The sequence below is a fragment of the Heliangelus exortis genome, chromosome Z, assembly GCF_036169615.1.
Source record: "Heliangelus exortis chromosome Z, bHelExo1.hap1, whole genome shotgun sequence".
NCBI lineage: Eukaryota > Metazoa > Chordata > Aves > Apodiformes > Trochilidae > Heliangelus > Heliangelus exortis.
Window position 1 is genome coordinate 34137958 of NC_092454.1, and position 20260 is coordinate 34158217.

The window sequence follows — 20260 nt, forward strand, 5'->3', positions numbered from 1 at the left end:
TAAGTGCTTCTTACAAGATGCATAACCTAAACACAGAGTGTCTCTAGTAAAACTATTCCTTTTTTCTTACTTCATTAAACTACCTTCCTTTACAGTCATTACTATCCAAGCACTTCCACATGGTGATTAACAGTGTCTCTTAAAAAACATGATCTATGTGTGCTGAATAATGGACTCACAGCAAGCATCCATGGGTCGTATTCCAGCAAGCCCAGTTATTGTTTTGTTCCATGAACATTACTTCATCATTTCTGTGCATCTGCTCTTCCTCCATCCTGTGCAGACTTCTAAAGTGTCAGGGTAAAAGAAAACTGCCCCATTTTGATACAGTGTTGGCTCAAGTATTTCACTGTATAAGTTCTCTCCTGATATGAAAATTAAGATATAAGTCCATAAGGAAAAACCCAAAATAACCCAAAAGCCTTGCTAGCTATCTCTTATCCCAAGGCCTAATGTTACAGCACAGGTAAGAGACAATCTTACACTTGCCTTCCACTGGATCTTGTCTACATTTGTCCTTCTTCACAGTAACACATGAGCTTTAAAGATGAGGCAAGAGATATTTCTTCATGAACCTCGTGGTTTGTATTTACATTCCTGAAAAGCCAATTCAAAGTCTGGCACACTTTTGTAGACAACTTGGAGTATATATATATATATATGCATATATATATATACATATATATTTCATATATATATATCCATGAAGTATATATATATATGTACACACATACTCAGCACCTCTTCCAAGGCTCCGGGGGCTTTTCTTTCTTCCCAGATACTGCTGTAAGCTGGAATCACACTAAAGACACAGCATGGCTGTGAATGGCCTTGTGATTCCTCTCAAACACAGCAGAGGGACAGAATTTTAAAGGAAAATAATGAACAATACAGAATCAAAGACTCATTACGGCTGGAAAAGACCTTCAAGATCATTGAGCCCATCAATAATACAACTATCAGAAGCAGTAAACCATATTCTGAAGCACCATATCTAAACATTTCTTGAATACCCCAGGCATGGTGACTAGACCACCTCCCTGGGCAGCCAAACTTAGTTGGTAACTTCTTCAAACATAGTACTAAATGCAGCAGTTTGAATCTTGTGAATCACAGCTGCTTGGAGCTAAAGTAAGTAAAATGTGTGCTTATTCTAGGTTGACTATGATTTTCTTCACTCTATTTTCAGTTTTATATGGACACAAAATGGTTCTCCAGTCAATGGAGAGCTCTTTATAAGATACACAAAGGAATCAAGAAGGAAAATGGTCTTTTGAAGAAAGGAAATTTTCCACAATCTGCTTTTACTACCTGTTACACCACCTTTTTGACAGAATAAAATATATACTGCATTTTTAGGCTAAACTACACCTGAATTAATGTCAAAAAGCTCCATCTGAAGATTCATTGACTTTACAGGAAAAAGTAAACAATTTTAGTAACTCATTTTATGTATTTATAAACTTAATTAAGATGAAATAAATTAGTCATGAGTCTATAATGGATACAATGTTTAGTTGCATATTGCTGTAACTGCTCTGGGCAGTGAGTAAGTGAAACAAAGTGTTCTGTTACTTGAAATTGTGTTCCTACAACTTGTGCTACTGTGCTTCTCATCCATGTCTGGCAGCCAGTATGCTATATACGTGCTATATATCCTATTTGAATCTTAGTGGTCTGCTGCCACTGATGCACAAGAAACATAATTTTCCAAGCTGTGTGAAAAGCCATAAAAAAGCACATGTACTGTGCTGAGTACATGGAACAAACCCATCCCCTGTTTTCCACCTGAAGAAAACCACTCTCACTCTGCAGGGACAGAGTCAGGAAAGGAAGGGTGTTATTGCACAGTTACTTCTGTAGCATTGCTACAGAAAGCAGGTGTGCCTTCTTTCCACAGAAAGAATGGTCCTGTAGCCACACTAACAAAATGTTTGAAATGCACTGGAAATAAGAGATACTTCTTCTGAAAGAAGAGAGATTGATGCTTTTCTTGATGTCAGCTTCTCCTAAAGGCACTGTCCAGACTCCTTAGTCTTCACAGCCAAATCTCCTTGCATTTTCAATCAATAAGTAGCCAAACCAGTACGCCCAACTCTTCCATGATCAGAGAAACAGAATGACTGACTGCCTTTGGGCTCCAGTAACCAAATAGGTCCCAGCCTGCAACAATTGCAGGTCAGGAGTCCCTGGAACACAGCAAGGTTTTGGCCACAATGGTGCCACAGTTGGCCAAAGCAGTGGTCTCCACTTGTGCTGTTGGCACTGCAGAAAGAATCAGTTTAACACCCAACTTCCTTTCATGAGACAGGGTTCCCATCTCATCCTCCCCAGTTTCCACAAAGAAAACTGACTTGCAAGACTGGTTGCTTCCAGGCCCATCTATTAAGCCAAAGATTTCAAAGACAAAGAAGCTCAGCACACATCTGTGTCAGTAAATTATTACAAGGACACAGCTCAGGCTTGAGTAAGAGTTTTCTTCTTTTTTATCCATAATTATTTTATCCACAGGAGATAAATAGCACTCTCCCAGACAATGTGACAGTACAGCTCAAAGGAGAGCATAGGTCAGGAATTATTTGCAATACACAGTATGTATAAAGCTACCTTATGTATAAGGCCTTTAAGAGATAAGGGAGAAAAGAGTTTAAAACTTAAGGACATGATCTATGCCTTTCCCTGTGGGCCAAAGGATGTACTCTAGACCCATTTGGTTTGATGGCATATTGGTAGTCTCAAATACTGCTGTGTTTTGCCTCAGAACCAAGGGAAATTATATAGTACATGCAAACCACACACTGTGCTTACTCTCTAGGGAGACTGCTTAGCAGATAATACAGAACTGGGTTATTTCTGATTATCTGAAGTACAATGGAAGAGATGAGTCAGTTATGTAAAATGCACGCTAGTACTGCAACTGGTTAAATAATTTTCAAAATATTTTTTTTACTTTTATTTTTTATTATTTTAATGAGGGACTCAAAAACCTGGTATTTGGCCAGTTCTAATTATTTAGGCTTGGTGCCATGAGTCAATATTGATGAAAGAGAAAGCAATTTTTGACATTCTGTCTGAAAAATGTATTAACAGGTACTTAAGAGCTCGTGTGATTTTTTTTTACTCTTGTCTGGACTGGAAAATAAGGTGATGATTGAAAACGTTAGCAAAATTAAAAATAAATAAATAAATAAATAAATAAAATGAAAAAGAAAACCCACTCATCTAAAAACACTAGTCTAAACATGATATTTGGGACTTTTCCCTAGATATACAGCTAGGTTCACTTAGACCAAATGGATTCTTACCAAGTGCTTCATAATGTATGTTTAAGGAGCAAATCAAGGTTGCTAGTTACATTCTCACATTATTATTTAGTCTATCCCAACTTATCAAATATTGCAATACAACAAAATCCTTTTTCAAGCCCCGTTCAAAGCCCCAACATTTCTACAAAAACAATTTCCCAGATTCATATGAGTGCCTTTGATGCATCATTACTTATTGACAATTTTGACTGCATACACAGGATTTTTTGACCAGAAAGCAGGTATACATGTACATATGCTTATACATAATAGATACATCTTAGACATATAACTGAAAACAAATGTAGTAATTTATAATTACATCTGTTCTAGGAACAAATATTTCTGTAAATTCACTAGATATATTAAGAAACAAAACAGTATTTGCTTTTTATATGTTATGAGTCTGAATAGCTTTATCATCTCACCTTCATTGTCGTAGTCTTGCATTGAAAGCCATATTTGATCTACCAGACCAGCTCCTTTTACTTCACCATGAACTGGAATGGAATGCATTGCCATTAATGCAATTGTCAAAGGTTTGGTTTGCAACTGCCAATTCTACATTTTCATTTGTTTGGCTTGTTTTGTTTTGTTTTTTTTAAGATATATTTATATTTCACCAACTGCTTTAATTTTTCCATCCTACTCTGTAGGAACAGAACATCATTGGGACACTTCTAGATTGTTCCCAGTTCACATTTTTCAGTTAACAATCTATACCATAAGGAGAGCTGTCACAACTAACTGATATTGTTTGGACTGGACTCTACCAGAGGCAGCTTGTACATGTCTTTTATAGCTATAAAAACATACATGGCTTCAAAATATTTAGGAAAAAAATGTAATATTATTCTTTATGATAAGCAGTGAGGACATATTCCACAGTCACTGGCCAAATTGTTCTTTGTGTATGTCTTTGTCTTGCGAAGACAAACTTAGTGTACAGATAGCCCCCACTGAAGTCAAGGGTCAATACTTGGTCATACTGCATGGAGCACTTTTTTGCTGGTGGTTTGTGGTTTTGTCAGGGGCTTTTGCTTTTGTTGGGGATCACATACAAAAAAACCCAAACACTCAATACATTAACACCTTTGTCAGTAATTCACTGCATTAAAGAATCCTCAGAAGACCTAACATGAAAACAGCTTAATCAGCATCTGGCCCTAGTAGTTACTACTAGTACTGAAATTAACTTCTAACCAACTTGCACTGCCTAAAGCTTCTGCAGATTGCCATGTGTTGTGCCAGAGGCCCTGGCATTTCCTCACTGCTTCCTCTGAGGCAGGAGATACCTATGTAGCAGAGTAACTCTCCACATCTCTTTCTGTTCCAGTCCAAGGTAGTTCAGCATAAGGCAACACAACGAACATAAACAGAAGATTTGCAAGTTCAAGCCACTCTGCCCCGAGTCTTCAAGTGTCAGAACTAAACATTCTTTGCAGCATTAAAAAATCTGTTCCACATGTGAAGGCAATGGATATGTGGCCCACAGACCTGGACATACATTATGAATTCAATGTAGGGACAAGCATCTAAAAATAAAAAAAATGTAAAAGAAAACTGCAACCACTTGGAGGGTTCAACTTAAATTGTCTACTTAAATTATGCCACTTGAATGGCATACAACTACTACACACATGGCTACTTTGTGTAGCTGCACATTTATATACACATATCTACAAATTTCCTTCAACATATTTCACAAAAGTGACTGAAAAGCTTTTCCCCTGGAAATTATATTAACATTAAAGTACTAGTGCCACACACAAAAAAAAGCAGTAGAAATAGATTTTCTATTACTAGCATTTATGAAAGCATAAAATCAACAGAACATATATAAAATTGATTTGATTAATACTAAATATGATGTCAGTAAAATGCACAAAGTTAATTGTAGACACTGTTTGACTGACTGGGGATAAAGATCCCAGCATGTTAGGATCCATTGTGTTCAAGAACAATTAAGTGTTCTACAAGAAAAGTTGACATCCAAGAGCTTGCTCCTGAAATCATTAAGATAACTTCAAAATCTGTCCTGACTTCAGACCTTTACCCTGCCATATTTTCCTAAAAAGCAGAAGTAAGAGATTATGACCTAAATCTCATTTGTTATTTTTCAGCCAACATACAAATTATACTGGACTAACTATTTTAGCTTCTACAAATAAATCCAGCTCATTCTACTTAAGTTAACAGATCATAAGTATCACTTTTAAACTATAGAATTTAAATTAAAAAGCAGACTCTGTTCAAAAATACTATGTCTATGTGAAAACTGAAGTACTTAAGTAAGGATAAACAGCCTTGCTTGTCTTTCAACAAAGCATCAAACCTGTATTTTAAGCACCCTACTCAGAAAGAAAATGGTTGGCTGAAAGAATATTCTAACAGGATCCAAACAAAAGATATTAAGATATTCTTCTATATTTGTGAGTGACTGCTTATGATATTTTTCAAAATAGGAAAAGTATTTTAAGGGGACAAAGGTTCCTACACCTATTTAAGAAATACTTTCCTCTCATGAAACTAAAATACTGTATCTGGTATTTCCTTTAGGATTTAAAATTTAACTTCAGGAAGTAAGGGTAGTTACTGAGTTTGTAACAAGTTTACTTAGCTTACACTGAACAGATCTCATAAAGGACAGTACACAATAAAATAATATTTTTTTTAAAATATACCTTTCACTTCACTAATTGCCAAAGCACATTAAAAAGTATCATTGCCCAAGCAGTTGAGATATCCTTTCCCTTGCAAATGCAGAAACTTAATTTTCTCAAACTCAACTTTATATTACAAATCTTGCAAAATCAAATAGATACACTACACCAGCTACACCACAGCTTTCCAATCCACAATGCAACCACAGAACTAACAGAAATAGGAAGGGAGGGAAAAAGTTCCTTTCATGACTGACATGAAGCCATTCACAAGCTCAGCACCCCTCTATTATATTAGGGCAGAGCCCCCTCCTGAAATAAAACAGCTTTTTGATAAAGTCTGACTATGCTAAAAGTTATTGATGACAATCTTGATTAAGCTAGTAAATAACTCCTTAAAAACACTCATATGGTTGGGCCAGGGTTGTGAGAAGGACAGAGACCAAGCAGCAGTTCTGACCTTGAAAGAAAAGTATTGATCAGATTTGCCTTGTGAAAGGAAAGAGGGGAAACTGACACCAACTATCCTGAATAATTAATGAGCTCCAACAGCATGCTCCTGACTCCAGTTCCTTGGACATAAAGTGGATTTTTCTTCAGGCTTCCTCAAGAACAGCACATTTACAAACTACTCATGCAACAAAACAGCAAATTCATCCAAGACAATATGAAGTACATTTAGGCACCAACTCAGAGATTACACATCACGATCACTGACTGTAGGCATTTTGTCTCAGAAAGATGCTGTTAAAGAAAGAATCGTATACCAACAAAGTGGAAATATGAAAAGATTTTTCTGTTTACCTTCCACTACAGGAAGGAATAAATGCAGCAAATTCTGTCCCTGGCAGAAATCTATAAGCTGTATATGCATAAAGGAGTAGTCAGTGATGTCAAAGGCAGTGTATTCATACATGTAGAAATTTGTCCATTTTCAAAATATCCATTCATTTAGTTTCCCTCTAATTGTCTATTTAATTACTAATGCTTTCCACTGTCTAGAGATTAGAAATCTTCCTAAGATATACCCTCCTTTTCAAGAAGAAAAGTAACATTGACAAAGGTGAGAATTACTACTCTTGCAATTAAATTCAGATACCTTCTGTAGCAGTGGGATACAAATACCCATTAGAGTAACAGTGCTGCTTCTGTGTTTAATGATTACTGAATTAATGAGATGATCCCTTTTGCCCTAAACTTTGCTCACCCTGGAAAACCTTTTTGTATGGCAGTGAAAAAAAACATCCAAAAAAGACTGAAAGAGACCAGGTAAGGAACATGCAAACAAGGCAATTATAAGGACACTCATTTATTTAAGGGAGAAATGGATGAGCTGTGGATGAGAAATGGATGTGAAGGACAACATGGAAACCTACACTATAACTAAGCCAGGAAGCAATACATCTTCAGTGCTAGTTCCAAAATGCCAAATTACTGCAAAGTAAGTTCAGCAAGAATCTGGTGATGGGCAGCTTCACATCAGGAATTACATGGTACTATAATGGAAGAGGAGAATCATTCATAATGCTATTTTTCAGGGTACGTTTTCACTGTACCACTGTCAGTTCCATAGGATACAGGTAATGAGCAGGTAATGAACTCAAAGACCTATAGATTAATTCTTTCTGACAAAAAAACCCAACAACAACAAAAAAGCCCTGACGAAATATCTTGTTATATTTATATTTCAAAGAGATAAAAATTTTCCCAGTTTTTTTTATGAACTTGTGTTAAATCCTATGGCTTTTACATAGATATTATACAAAATCAAGGAAAAGTAAAATGCAGTGGAACGTTCCTCTGTAGTAAAAGTCTTCAGTCTTGCCTATAACTATTAAAGCCACCTAATATTAGAGAGGACCTGTGATGATTTTTTTTTTAAATGAGCTGTATACAAACCTGCCCATAAGTCTGTAACTTTCAGGCCAAGGGCAAAATTCTCCTCTTCTATGCACACTACAAATGAAGTATCTCTGGAGTCTACCACAGTGCTTATTCTGCACTGGCTGGTAGCTCATATTTCCATCAAGGGTACTGTCAGTGCTGAAAAACAACAAGAGACAGCAGCCAGGCTAGGGCAAAGACATTTAGTCTCACTGCTGGCTGAACTCTGCAGTAATCATCATCATGACACAACCAGCCATCTATCTGATTTAACAGAGATGATCCACAGTTCTGATCAGCTGCTTCTGATTCTTGCACAGGATTGGTGGGAGAGGCCTCCTCTTGAATTAATTATTTTAATTGTTAATATTACACACACTGAAATTAAAATCCACAGGGAAAATCCACAGGCTGCTGCTTCTATTTGTTACTGTATGCTTTGATGTTCACATCCAGTTTTGTGACCACATGTAAATAGCACAGGTCACATTAAGTAAAATTCACTGGAACAGGTTGCCCAGAGAGGTGGTGGAAGCCCCATCGCTATAAGTTTTTTAAGGCCAGGATGGACAGGGCTCTGAGAAATCTGATCTAGTGGGAGGTATCCCTGCCCATGCAGGGGGGTTGGAACTAGGTGATCTTAAAGGTCCCTTCCAAGCCTGAAAATTCTATGATTCTATGATTCTTTCCAGGACAGAGATGCCCTGGCCAGAAGTCAGGCTGAGTGCCTCTGTACAGACCTTTGCAAAAGGAGCTTTCCCATCATTCTACCTTTGATGCTGTAGTGGCTGATGTACAAGAAACACATTTCTTGGCCCTGGCTGTTCAGTTCTCAGTGTCACTGGTCTGGCTTTGGCTCATGACAAGTTCAAGTATTTTTTTTGTTTGCTTGCTTGTTTTGTTTTGTTTTGTTTTGTTTTGTTTTCTTAAAAAGGTGCACAGGAGTTAAGAATATGGGGACTTAGTGAGGGGAACTTTAAAAGACAGGTGACTGCACAAAATTGTTACTTAGCTAAGGAACAGGACATCTCTTGCAAGAGAAGCATAGATTTCTTTATCCAGTCCCATATTATTTTGAAACATACAACATATTTTGAAACATACATATCTAATTCCACACTACCAAACCAGCCTGACAATCATACAGTTTCACTGACTGCAAGAGCTTGACTGTAGGTCAGTCGCAGTTAGAAAGGAGAGAAAAGTTAGCTTTCCAAGCTCAAAGAGCTCCTGGTCCCAGTTACGGTGACTAAACTGGGCCTGGAAACCTTTGCAAGATACTTGGATGCCTGTAAAGGATTAATTCCAAATACTGGACTGACATAGAACAAACTCTCATAATGTAGCTCTTGGACATACCATCTGACCTTTCTCTCATTTCATCAGAGCTCATCAGAGCTCTCCACAGATCTCAATCCTCCCCCAATCTTTTCTCTTGCTTTCATCAGATAGAGTTACCAATTCATTCTGTCTTCCTTCATTTTCCCACCGACTTTTTTGCTCCTCTCCATCACAGCCAGCAGACACAGTTTCAAAGCCAGCTTAGGGCTTCCCCCACCCTCCCAGATGAACAAGAAGTCACACTACCCCTGTTTCTGCCATTCATCCAACTGAGGGAAGTAAGCTTTTTTATCATAATTACATATCACATTTTCAGTCCCATCAGCTTCTCCACAACTCTGGATTACTATCTTAGTCCCACCCTGCTTTTCTCTTACTACTCAGAACCAAACCTTCTAGTACAAAACTGGAAAAAGGTGTGATTTTTGCCTTCTTTGGCTTGCTTCCTCCAGTTATGTGACAATGTTTTCTTTACCTATACCACAACTTTTTCCTTTTTTCTCATCTCTTTTTAAGAAATTGCCTATGTGCTCACCTCTTCTAGCCTTCTCACTTGGACCTGAAAATCTCCCCTCCTAGTTTCTCTTTTACCTTTTTTCCACCCCTCCCTTGTTCTTCTCTATCACTTCTCTCTTAGCCCAACCTTCACCCACAATGAAGGCAGGCTTTGACCTTGTCTTTTTTTAATAAAAAGCAATCCCCTCCATATTTCAAACTATTACCTTTATTTCTCATTGAGCTCACTGAATGAGTTGCAAGAGGTTCACTTGGTCTATCAGGCCTCTGGCTACAGTCTCCCTGATCTGCACCCAAGCCCTTAATCACTGCAGACTTGGCACATTACTGTATTTCCTACAACTTTCCCATAGCACCTTCTGTGCTAAGAGTTTTGCACAACTCATGGTTTAGAGAGGCATTTGTTCAATCCAAACTGCCATATACTTCTTTACAAAATGATCCTTGAATTCAGTCTTTGAATGAAGAAAATCTAATTTTCTTCATAAAGTAACAGTCAAGGTGATGCTAGTATAAGGAATATCCAACAACCTGTAGTACTGCTAAAATAGACAAAAATCTATACAAATTACCACAAAACATTTTGCAGGAAAGGAAAACCAAATCTCCTGAGCCTGGATGCAGGAATCATACAAAATCAATCAAAGTTCACTTTTCTTGTTTTTCCTTCTTTAAGATTGCAGACCTATTTTGCATTATTAGCCACCCCTTTTAGTGAAATTAAACAACAGAAATGTGTCAGAGCTACAGTCACAATTCAAAAGGTGACTCATAAGCAGTGAGGCCATGAAATATTTTTTTTAAATCTACGTATTTGTTTTGTAAGTGGCCAAACTCTGACTATACTGGGAAAAAATCTATTCAAACATCATAATTTCTTTCTTAAACAAAGTAGAAAACTATTTAGTTTTCACAGTTAGGAAAGGTACTTCTCTGCATGTAGCTGACAGGCTTATACCAAACCAGGAACATGTGAACATACATCAACATGAATGTACATGAAACCCTCCCTCAGTCTGTGTGAAAAGGTTTCATCAGTTCAGCATAAAGCACATGTCCATAACTACCACTATGCATAGACAGTTTCCTTACTAGCATCAGCAAAATAGTTTTGGTGTACCTTTTGCGCTTTCCACACTCACCAGCCAACACAGTCAGGCACATATGAAGTGAAGCTAAAGGCACACTCTGAAATTTCAGTTCCTTACACTCCTTCTTCAATAACTTTTTTGTAGCTAAGACCTATCTAGAAGAATTGGTCCTGGTCAATATCTTCCCCAGAGCAAGTTCAGACCTTATTAGCTGGGGCTCTTTTCTGTTAGCTTTTTTTTTTAAGTCTTGCCAATGTTGCCTGGAAGCAGCACTCTACTAAAACACTGATATTGCATCCCCTATTTAAAAACCACTATAAGACATTTCCCTCATCCAAAGCCTAGTGTTTTACAGTGCCAAGGTTAATTGAGGAGCTAAAGGCCAGGATTAAGTTCCACCTATTCTCTGGGAGGATTTAGTTTCCCATGTTACTATAAAGATAATTTCCTAGATGCACATGGAAGCTGACACAGCCAACCACAGGACCTCTGCCTGCTGCTCTTCTCTCCTTAAAGAAACACTAACCCTCATCCATCCAAATGGACCCCAAAGGAGTTCAATTCCGATCTACACTCATTTACTGGCAGGACAGTATAAGAGGGACATTGTGTTTATAAGAGTCAGCCTCCCTGACCATTTTTTTATAATGAAGGATACCACCAGCATACCAATATGTTTAGATTCCATCCACTCATTGTATGCTGCCCACTTCGTCCTCCCCTTTCCAAAATCTCCTCACTCAGCAAGGACACTACTTCAGTCTTAAAAATTGACAAGACAACTGTTAGACTAGGTAAAAGTAATAAACACTGAATTCTGAAGTCTCTGCTGTAGCTGAAGATCTCCTCTTTTTTTCCTGCCTCACCCTGAAGCAAACCAAACTGGTGACAAAGTTGTTAAGATGGAAGAAAACATTTAAATGAAACATTTTCACATTATATTGTTTACTGTCCCGAATGCATTTTCAGGATTGTAACCGAGACAAAAGGTTACCAGTAGGCAGCTGCAATGGAATGAGTTGAAAAAAGACAGGGTATCTAACAAGTTAACTCTGAATTATATAATTAAAATGTAAGCAAACTTGAAAGTTAGGACAGCTGGAAGAGGCACTGGCAAACTCTCAGAAGCTCTACACCTTGTACTTAAAAGGCTAGCAATAAATGACAGGAATTGATTTAATGAACACAAAGTAGGGGAGCTCTGTACATGGAGTATGGAAGTGCCAAAAAGATCAGTATCCCAAGGTCAGCTGGTATACGCAACAGTGCACATGAACATCCTTTTTGTACAGGTAGTAGTGAGTACAGGTAATGGTCAGTGAGAACTCAGTGAGTACTCAGGGTTATACTGTATGCGATGAAAGCACTTATTTGTAGAAGCATAGATTGTACTTGGCAAAAATGTTGTCCTGAATGCTGGGACCAACCTAAAGTTTGCAAAATTTGCCATCACTGCAGCAAATGAGCTGAAAAAAGAGCTGAAATACTAGGTGATGATTAATAGTGAATCTCTATTGTATGAACATTTTTCAAAGCACACAGATGTGTCACAGCCACTTGCACAGACTGCAAACACAAAGTAGGAATTTCTCTGCCTTTGACATCACAATTCTCAGCCCATAGCTGCCGCGGGAAATACCCAGACTGCACTGCATTGCTCTCCAAGTGCAGCAAAGGGAAAAGTAGGGGTCCAAGCTATTCAGGTTTCCCTGTGGCCCCAGGACAATACAGTCTAATAGCCTGAAAGCGTAAATGCCATAAATGCCCTCAGTTTCTCTGATGGTTTGTTATCATGCTTCTCTTGTGCTTGTGTAGCATATGTCACATGCTAGACTCGGGTACAGTCTGCTTTGAACAGTAGCAAAAGAATGATTGCTCTGGTTCATGTGCACTCATGCTAGGTTATCTGGTGAATTAATGATTTCAACCTAGATCAACTATAAGAAATGCAAAACTATTACTTTGACAAAATAAAGCCATGTGTACTTATTTTATAGTCTTCTTTACCAAAGCAACAGGGGGCCCAAGAGCCACAAAGAAGACTTTTTCTCTCTTGTCAACCTTCCATGTGTGCAGCAGGTGTAAAATAAAAGAACAGCAACGTCGGTCCAATAAAATCAGTATCTATTGCTCTGCCTCTGACAGGGACCAAAAGTATTTGCCTGAGGAATCATGTAAGCACAGAGCAAGAGAACAGTCACACTTACCCAGAATACCTTTGCAGCCCAAAGATTTCACGTGCTAGAGATGATGCCTTCATGCTTAATAGTTGTATCACTATAACCTACAGCCTCTGGGCAAGGAATAGGCCCCGTGCTATTCACTTGGCTCATAACCTGAACCCACAGGGCACCTGGGGTTTACTGTGCCACTCACAGGTCGCATGACTTCTTCTGATGGCAGCAGAATAGCCTGCACTAATGTTTGCCTGGAGCGTGCAGAGAGAGGTCTTTGCAAGAGCAGCTGCAAAGCACAAGCTTCAGGCTCCATGAGAAACCTGTCTAGCTGGCAAGCTGGCACTCTGTAGCACAGAAAAAGAGATATTTATCAGAAGAGGCTAGCCACTACCATCAAAGTGACTCAGGGCTGTGAAAGCTCGGAAAAAAAACTCCAAGAAAATGGTAATGAGCATAAATACTTCACTACTGCTCTACAGAAACACAGAATTTGACTGCTGGTTTTAATTTGACCCTCAAGCAGCTGAAGTTGGAGAGATCTTCAACAAATGAGCCACTGGATCAGAGCCAGCTGAAGAACAAAACATGGGCTGTTCTTAGTACATATTCCCACTTACTACAGAAAAAGGACAGAATACTATGCATCTCTAGAGGTCATGGAACGAAATACTACAATGGCCCTCTCCAAAAAAATGAAGGGATGTCAAGACATTCTGGTTCAGATGCTCTTGTGGAATAAAGATTATTTCAGTGAGGCACATTGCTGCTGCTGCCTATTGCTACAAGTCACAAAAAGGCAATTTTTTTAAGGGGCATAAAGAGACAAGGCCACAAACCTTTCTTGAAAGAACTTGGGTAACACACACCTCAGCTGTTGGCTACCAGCTTCTGCACTTGAGCAATCCCAGGTGAAACAAAGTGTTATTGTAACTCAATTTGCTGATATTTAAGGAGTGTTTATCTCTAAGTCTCTGTTACTCAAAACATCACGCACAGAGAATCAAAGTTAAAGTTTCTTCTATTTTACAAAGCCATATGGGGCATGTCTCCTTGTTGGAGGTGGCTTTATCAAATGTGGAGCCTAATCCACAGGGCAGTCCTCACAAGAGTTATGAACCAACACCTCCACCTGCAGATGCTTCTATATGTTCTCTGTAGGGTAGGTGTAGCAGCACAGAGCTCATGCCCTGATGTGGTAAAGTGCTTCAACTGTAGGCTATCTTCCCCTCTCCTGTTACACAATGAGAATGATGCGTTTAAAATCCAATATGGATCTGAGAGGAAAGGTCTGAGTTCTCAGATGTGCCAGCTCTGTATCATCACACCATCAGTGCTCAGAGCAAGGAAAAAAGAAGGGGGCTGATAGTGTGGGTAGGACCACAGCAAGAATGGCTGCCCAAACTGCCAGGAATGAGTAGAGCTTCACAACCAGCACTTTGCCATCTATCAGGGACACATGACAGCCTTTTTAGAAATACTCTGTGAATGTTTGCATTACTCCACTTTGTGTTCCAGGGCATTCAGCTACCCTGAGCAGTTGAAGAAACATCTTTAACCTCAAGAATAAAACTGACCTAGAATAAAAAATAAGTACTAAAATATTTTGGCCCCTTTACTTGACTATAAAGGACACTTGCATGATTCCCTTCCCTCCACTTTTTTGAAGAAGCTCCAAAAAATCGTAACAAAACAGAAAGATTTCCAACTCAGTCTATTTATTTTTTTTAAGCTCAAAGTAATATAACTGATCTTATTTTGCTACATCTGATTTTTCATTTTCATACTGGAAGCGACATAAATTCTTCTTGGTTTTGGTTCTTGCAGAGTGAACAGTGTTAAATGGAACAAAACAGGGCAAAGGACAAAAATAAAGAGAACGACAGACTCTTGTTTAAAAAGGCAATCTTGATATTTATGTAGGATGCAGAACAGGCGTTAGGAGAAAACAGGATTTGAGGGCAACACAAGCTACTTGGAAACAGAAAACACAAGCTGCATTTCACCTCATCACTAATTTTAGGGTAATGTATTATTCTGATCCTCGGACTGGATTATCAGATTGAGTCTGAGGACCAAATATAGACCTAACATTTTATGTAAATGAATATGAAAGACCAAAACAGTGGCCATTGTGAGGCAGAAAGGTACATGTATCACACCTGTGAGAAAGAACTGGGCAGGTACAGTAGCTCCAGGAACAGAACAACTGAGGCCAGCTGTGAGTCACTTAGAAAAGTTACATCTAGCTACCCATAAAGAAAACATCTTGGGGAATTCACAGGCTGCAGTGGTGGGGCTGAATCAACAGCTAACATGCAAAGCTACTTGCAGGTTGTGGATATCCTAGGAGATGATAAACATGCATCAGGGTGTGTGTGAGAAAAAGCTATATAAGAAGGACCCATTCATTCAAATAAAACAACCTTATTTGCCAAGAATTGAAACAAAACCTAGAGTGTTCCTTTCACTGGAAATTGAAGCCACTTGGCTTCCTTAGGTTTTTTTAATTCCTGTGAATATTTGTACTTTCCTGTATCTTCCTAGGCAGCAACAGCATTGCTAAAAAAAGTGGCTTTACAGAACTTCTTCATTATGAAAGAAAAAATGCCATGAACCTGGCAAAAAAACCCAAACCTATTCTTGATGCTTTTTGTTAAATATTAAGATGCAAAGAGTGTAATGCCATGAGACTGTACAAACAAAACAAAGGCATCTTCAGGTGCATTAAAGGAAATCTGTTGATAAAAGGCTAGTCCTGTGTCTTTGCAAAATGGTGCAAGAAAGAACAAGCAGTTTGCCTGACTGGGGAATGTCCACATAAGTATCAGAAAACTTTAAAAATCATATTACATCTCTGAGCAGATTCTCTCTGTGGTGCTTTTTTAGATACACACATTTGCCTGAAACGTACATACTTACGTGAATCTTCATTTTTTGTTATTCTATGCATACTACTTTAAAAAACATGGCTCTGCTGCAGAAAGCAGAACTACAACAGCTGTGAGGAGAGCTAGAGCAGCATGCTATGTGCCAGCCAGGCTCTGAGCCCACAGTGAATCTTCCCCCATTTTGCAAAATTCAATACTGAATGCTTTTACAGGAACACAACAAAAAAAGGGCACTGCAAGTGTACCGAGATCTTGGCATCTGCTAACAGAATTGATAAGTAGCTAAGATGGGCATGCATTTAAAAACAACTTTATGAGGCAGAGTAATTTTATTATCTACTACTCAGGACAAGCACACAGTTGTCCCAAGATCAGAAAAAAGAAAAAAGAAAAAAAAAAAAAAGGTCAAACTTCAAAACTTCACAGCCATTAAAAGAAATCAATGCAGCTCAATCAGTGGAGGTATCCTCCGTCAGTCTTTGAAAGCTGAGGAAAGCAAATGGAAGGAAACTCACATAAAATTGTACAGGTACTGTAAAAGGAGTGGAGCAAACTCCTAAGCAACAAATACTTTCAATCCCTAGTGGTATTATTCAACTGGGACTCACAGACTTGAGTCAAATAATTTCCCTGAAAAGATTTCTGATGAACTGTAAATAGCATGTGGTCTGCTGCAACCTTTCATTATTTCCCTGTCTTCACAATTAAGCCATTATTCAAGGCAGGACAGCTCAGAAAGTGTCTTTGTCGATATGACACCTTTACGCACACCTTTTCGTTGCTCTGCGGTGTGAGTCAACATGTCTAGTGACAGAACAAGCAGCAATGGGCACAAACTGATTCAATTTAAATATAAGGGAAAAAAAGTATACTGTGAGGGTGATAGAACACTGGCACACATTGCTCAGAGATATCAATCCAATCTGACCACAGCCCTCAGCAACCTACCATAGCTCACCCTGGTTTGAGCATGGGGGTTGGGCTAAACACTGTTAGAGTGCCTCAGTGTTCTGTGGCAAGCCAGTACAAGTTGGATCACCCTCCAGGAGCAACCTCTAACAGCACCTCTGCTGACAGCCCCTTCCATAGTAGCCTTTTTCCTAGTTGGAGATCATACAGCGGACCTTATCCCTACCAGCTATGCCATCTATTTATCTATTACTGTTGTTCAAAACTTGCTTGTTTTTTGACATCTAGCATAATTTTCTAGCATCAACATCTCTTCAAAGATAAGAAAAAACAAACACGTATCTATTTTGAAGTAAATGGAGCACTGGAGCCAACAAAGAATAACCAATTAAATACATAAAAAAAAAATTCAACAACATAGGCTGGCTTTGGTATACTTTGCTCTTTCTTCCCATTCACTCCCCCCATCTGAATACTTCTTTCAACCTCTGGGCCTGATCTCAACCCCAAGTACAGAAAAACATTTCATTATTATGACCCACCCTCTCTCCCATTCCTCTTATCCTTGTATTTCCTCCTAAATCCGGTCTCATTTGTCTCTAAAATTCTATACCAGATTAACCATAATCGCTCGTCACAAACTAATGCATTCACAAAACAGCATAGAATCATAGAAAATTTGTGTTTGAAGAGACCTCTAAAGGTCATCTAGTCCAATGCCCCTGCAGTAAGCAGGGATATCCTCAACTACATCAGGTTGCTCAGAACCTTGTCAAGCCTCACCTTGAATATCTCCAGGGATGAGGCCTCAACCACCTCTCTGAACAACCTGTTCCATTTTTCCACTACCATCATGGCAAAGAGTTTTTTCCTAACATCCAGCCTAAATCTAGTCTTCTCTAATTTAAAACAATTGTCCCTTATCCTTCCACTACAGGCCCTTGCAAATAGATCATCTCCAGCATTCACATAGGCCCCCTTCAGGTACTCGAAGGTTATAATTAGGTCTCCCTGGAGCCTTCTCTTCTCCAGGCTGAACAGCCCCAGCTCCCTCAGCCTGTCTTCATAGGAGAGGTGTTCCAGCCTACAGATCATTTTCTGTAGGACCTGCTCCATCAGGTCCATGTTCTTCCTGTGCTGGGGACTCCAGACCTGGATGTAGTACTCCGGGTGAGATCTTACCAGAGGAAAGTGACAGAATCACCTCTATCAATCTGCTGGCCACACTGCTTCTGATGCAGCCCAGGATGTGACTGTGGTTTGCAAGAGCAGACTGTTGGCTCACATCCAGCTTTTCATCCATCAGCATCCCCATGTCCTTTTCTGCAGGGCTGCTCTCTATCACCCAGCCTGTCCCAACCTGTACTGATAGTGCAGATTGTTCTGACCCAGGTGCAGGACCCTGCACGTGGTCTTGTTGAACCTCCTGTGGTTCACCTGGGCCCACCTCTCCTGTTTGTTCAGGTCCTTCTGGATGACATTCCCATCTCTTGGGATTATCAGCAGCACTATTCAGCTTGGTGTCATCTGCAAACATGCTGGTGGTGCACTCAATCCTGCTGTCTATATCCTTTCTAAAAATATGAAAGAGTACAGGACCCAGTACAGACCCATGAGGGACACTCCTTGTCAGTGGTTTCCATCAGGACTTCGAGCCACTGACTACTACCCTCTGGGTGCCACCATCCATGCAATTCCTTATCCACTGAACAGTCCACCCATCAAACCTGTAACTCTCCAACTTGGCAAGTAGGATATTGTGAGGGACTGTGTTGAAGGCCTTAAAGAAGTCCAGATAGAAACATTGTCATGACCTGCATGGGCAAAAGTTTGTATAAAAGCAGGCAAGTGTTCACTCTTTGAACATAAGAAACTAAAATAGAAACTTGAGAGGCAAACATGAATGTACACAGAACATAGAGTTGGATTTCTGTAGCTTGCACCTTTAAGACTGTCTCTGCCACCACTTTGATTTAGGAGTTGTGGTATTCCTGTGAGCATCAGCCCATATCAAGGTAGGCTCCTGGCAACTATGGTCTTCAGCTCTCCTCATTTCCACTGCATCCATTACTAGTCTCATTTCTCTTCTCTTTCCATTTTGTCTCTAAGATGTCCTCTAGTGAGCATCTCCCTAGCTCTCCAATTCATCTCACTTCATGCACACCACAGTCATGTGTGGCCCTTCATCCTCCTACCACCTGCTTGTATGACCCTTTTTGATGAGGAGTGGAATACAACAGGTACTTGTTTACATGAGGTTTTCCATAAATTCTGACAAGTAATGGACACAAGGTTGCAGATAATTTTCCTGCATTAATAATATTAACCAGTAGAATAGGGCTGAATCATAAGAAGCTCTCACCAAGTTAATAACTCATCTTCTGTACCCATCATTACAACTGAGTGTGAATTTTGCAGCCAATGGAGAGAATAGTAAACTGCACCAGCTCATCATTAAAATTCCCCAGCTTCATATTTGGTATCTCCTTTAATCACTTCTTATATATGGGACATGTAATTTGCTGGCTTGGTTCTGCTGCAGAACCAGAGCTACACCGCTCTCTTTAATCTTGAACTTTAAGATCAGACTCAGGAAAACTAGTAGCAGACAGAAATAGAAAGCTGAGACATAGAGACCAAATTTTGTATAAATAATGATAATGGAAAGATAGAAATACTTAACAGTATGTTTTGATAGGGTAGCATGGCCCCAGAAGAATGCTTTAAGAGACATTTCTTTTCTTTATTGGAAGTCAAGAGAAAGGTGGCTTCAATATTTTAATATTTTTGTAAAATCCTTTTCACAAAAATACTTTTACAGATCATAAGAACTTTCATTCTTTGAAGCAGTTATAGCAATTTGATTTTTCAGATTAAGGTTCTTAGAAGCATTAAGAACTCCATCTTCCAAATGTCCATGTGGTGAGTAAACATTACTGCCCTCATTATACCAGTAATGCACCTGAGACAGACAATTCGTATGATCTGCCCATGACTGCAGGGACTGGAATCTCAATGTTAAATAATAAAAATAGTTTCTTGCATATGGTTCAGATGAGCAAAATTATCATTGTCGTTACATGTCTGCCTATTAAAAATACTGCATTTTTTTTCTACATCTTAAGACACTGACTTACATGAATTAATTCTTCTCCTATATTCTGCTAATTGACTAAATAATGAAATGGTCTAAAGACACTAAGGGATCAACACCCACAGAATGAGCATTTGAGTGGGTACAACACAGAACAAAATCAATTCTATAGGTACAAATGGAAACTAAAAAAATTCAGGATTTCACTTACTTAATGAAGGTCAAGCAGTAAGCATGTTTCTACACACAAACTGATCTCAATTATCTGGTAAAAGTAGTAAAATTGTCCAGGAAGCCCTCACTACAAATTTTATTGTAGGCCAATTTATTAATCACCTCTGTCAAACTGCAGGTCTTTGCTGGTGATGGGAAGCTTATATTTTGCTCTTGAT

At 38.9% G+C, this 20260-nt stretch overlaps 1 protein-coding gene across 8 annotated transcripts in view; it reads right to left on the bottom strand.

The window, feature by feature from the left end:
- NTRK2 (neurotrophic receptor tyrosine kinase 2) overlaps positions 1-20260 on the bottom strand; it is a 206788-nt gene that overhangs the window by 124498 nt on the left and 62030 nt on the right. For 4 of the 8 annotated variants that reach the window (XM_071730218.1, XM_071730220.1, XM_071730223.1 and 1 more), the window contains exon 12: positions 3734-3805. The exons of the other annotated variants lie outside the window; for them this stretch is intronic. In XM_071730218.1, coding sequence (XP_071586319.1) covers positions 3734-3805 — 72 coding nt within the window. The remainder of the gene's footprint in view (positions 1-3733; positions 3806-20260) is intronic. 8 annotated transcript variants of the gene reach the window in all.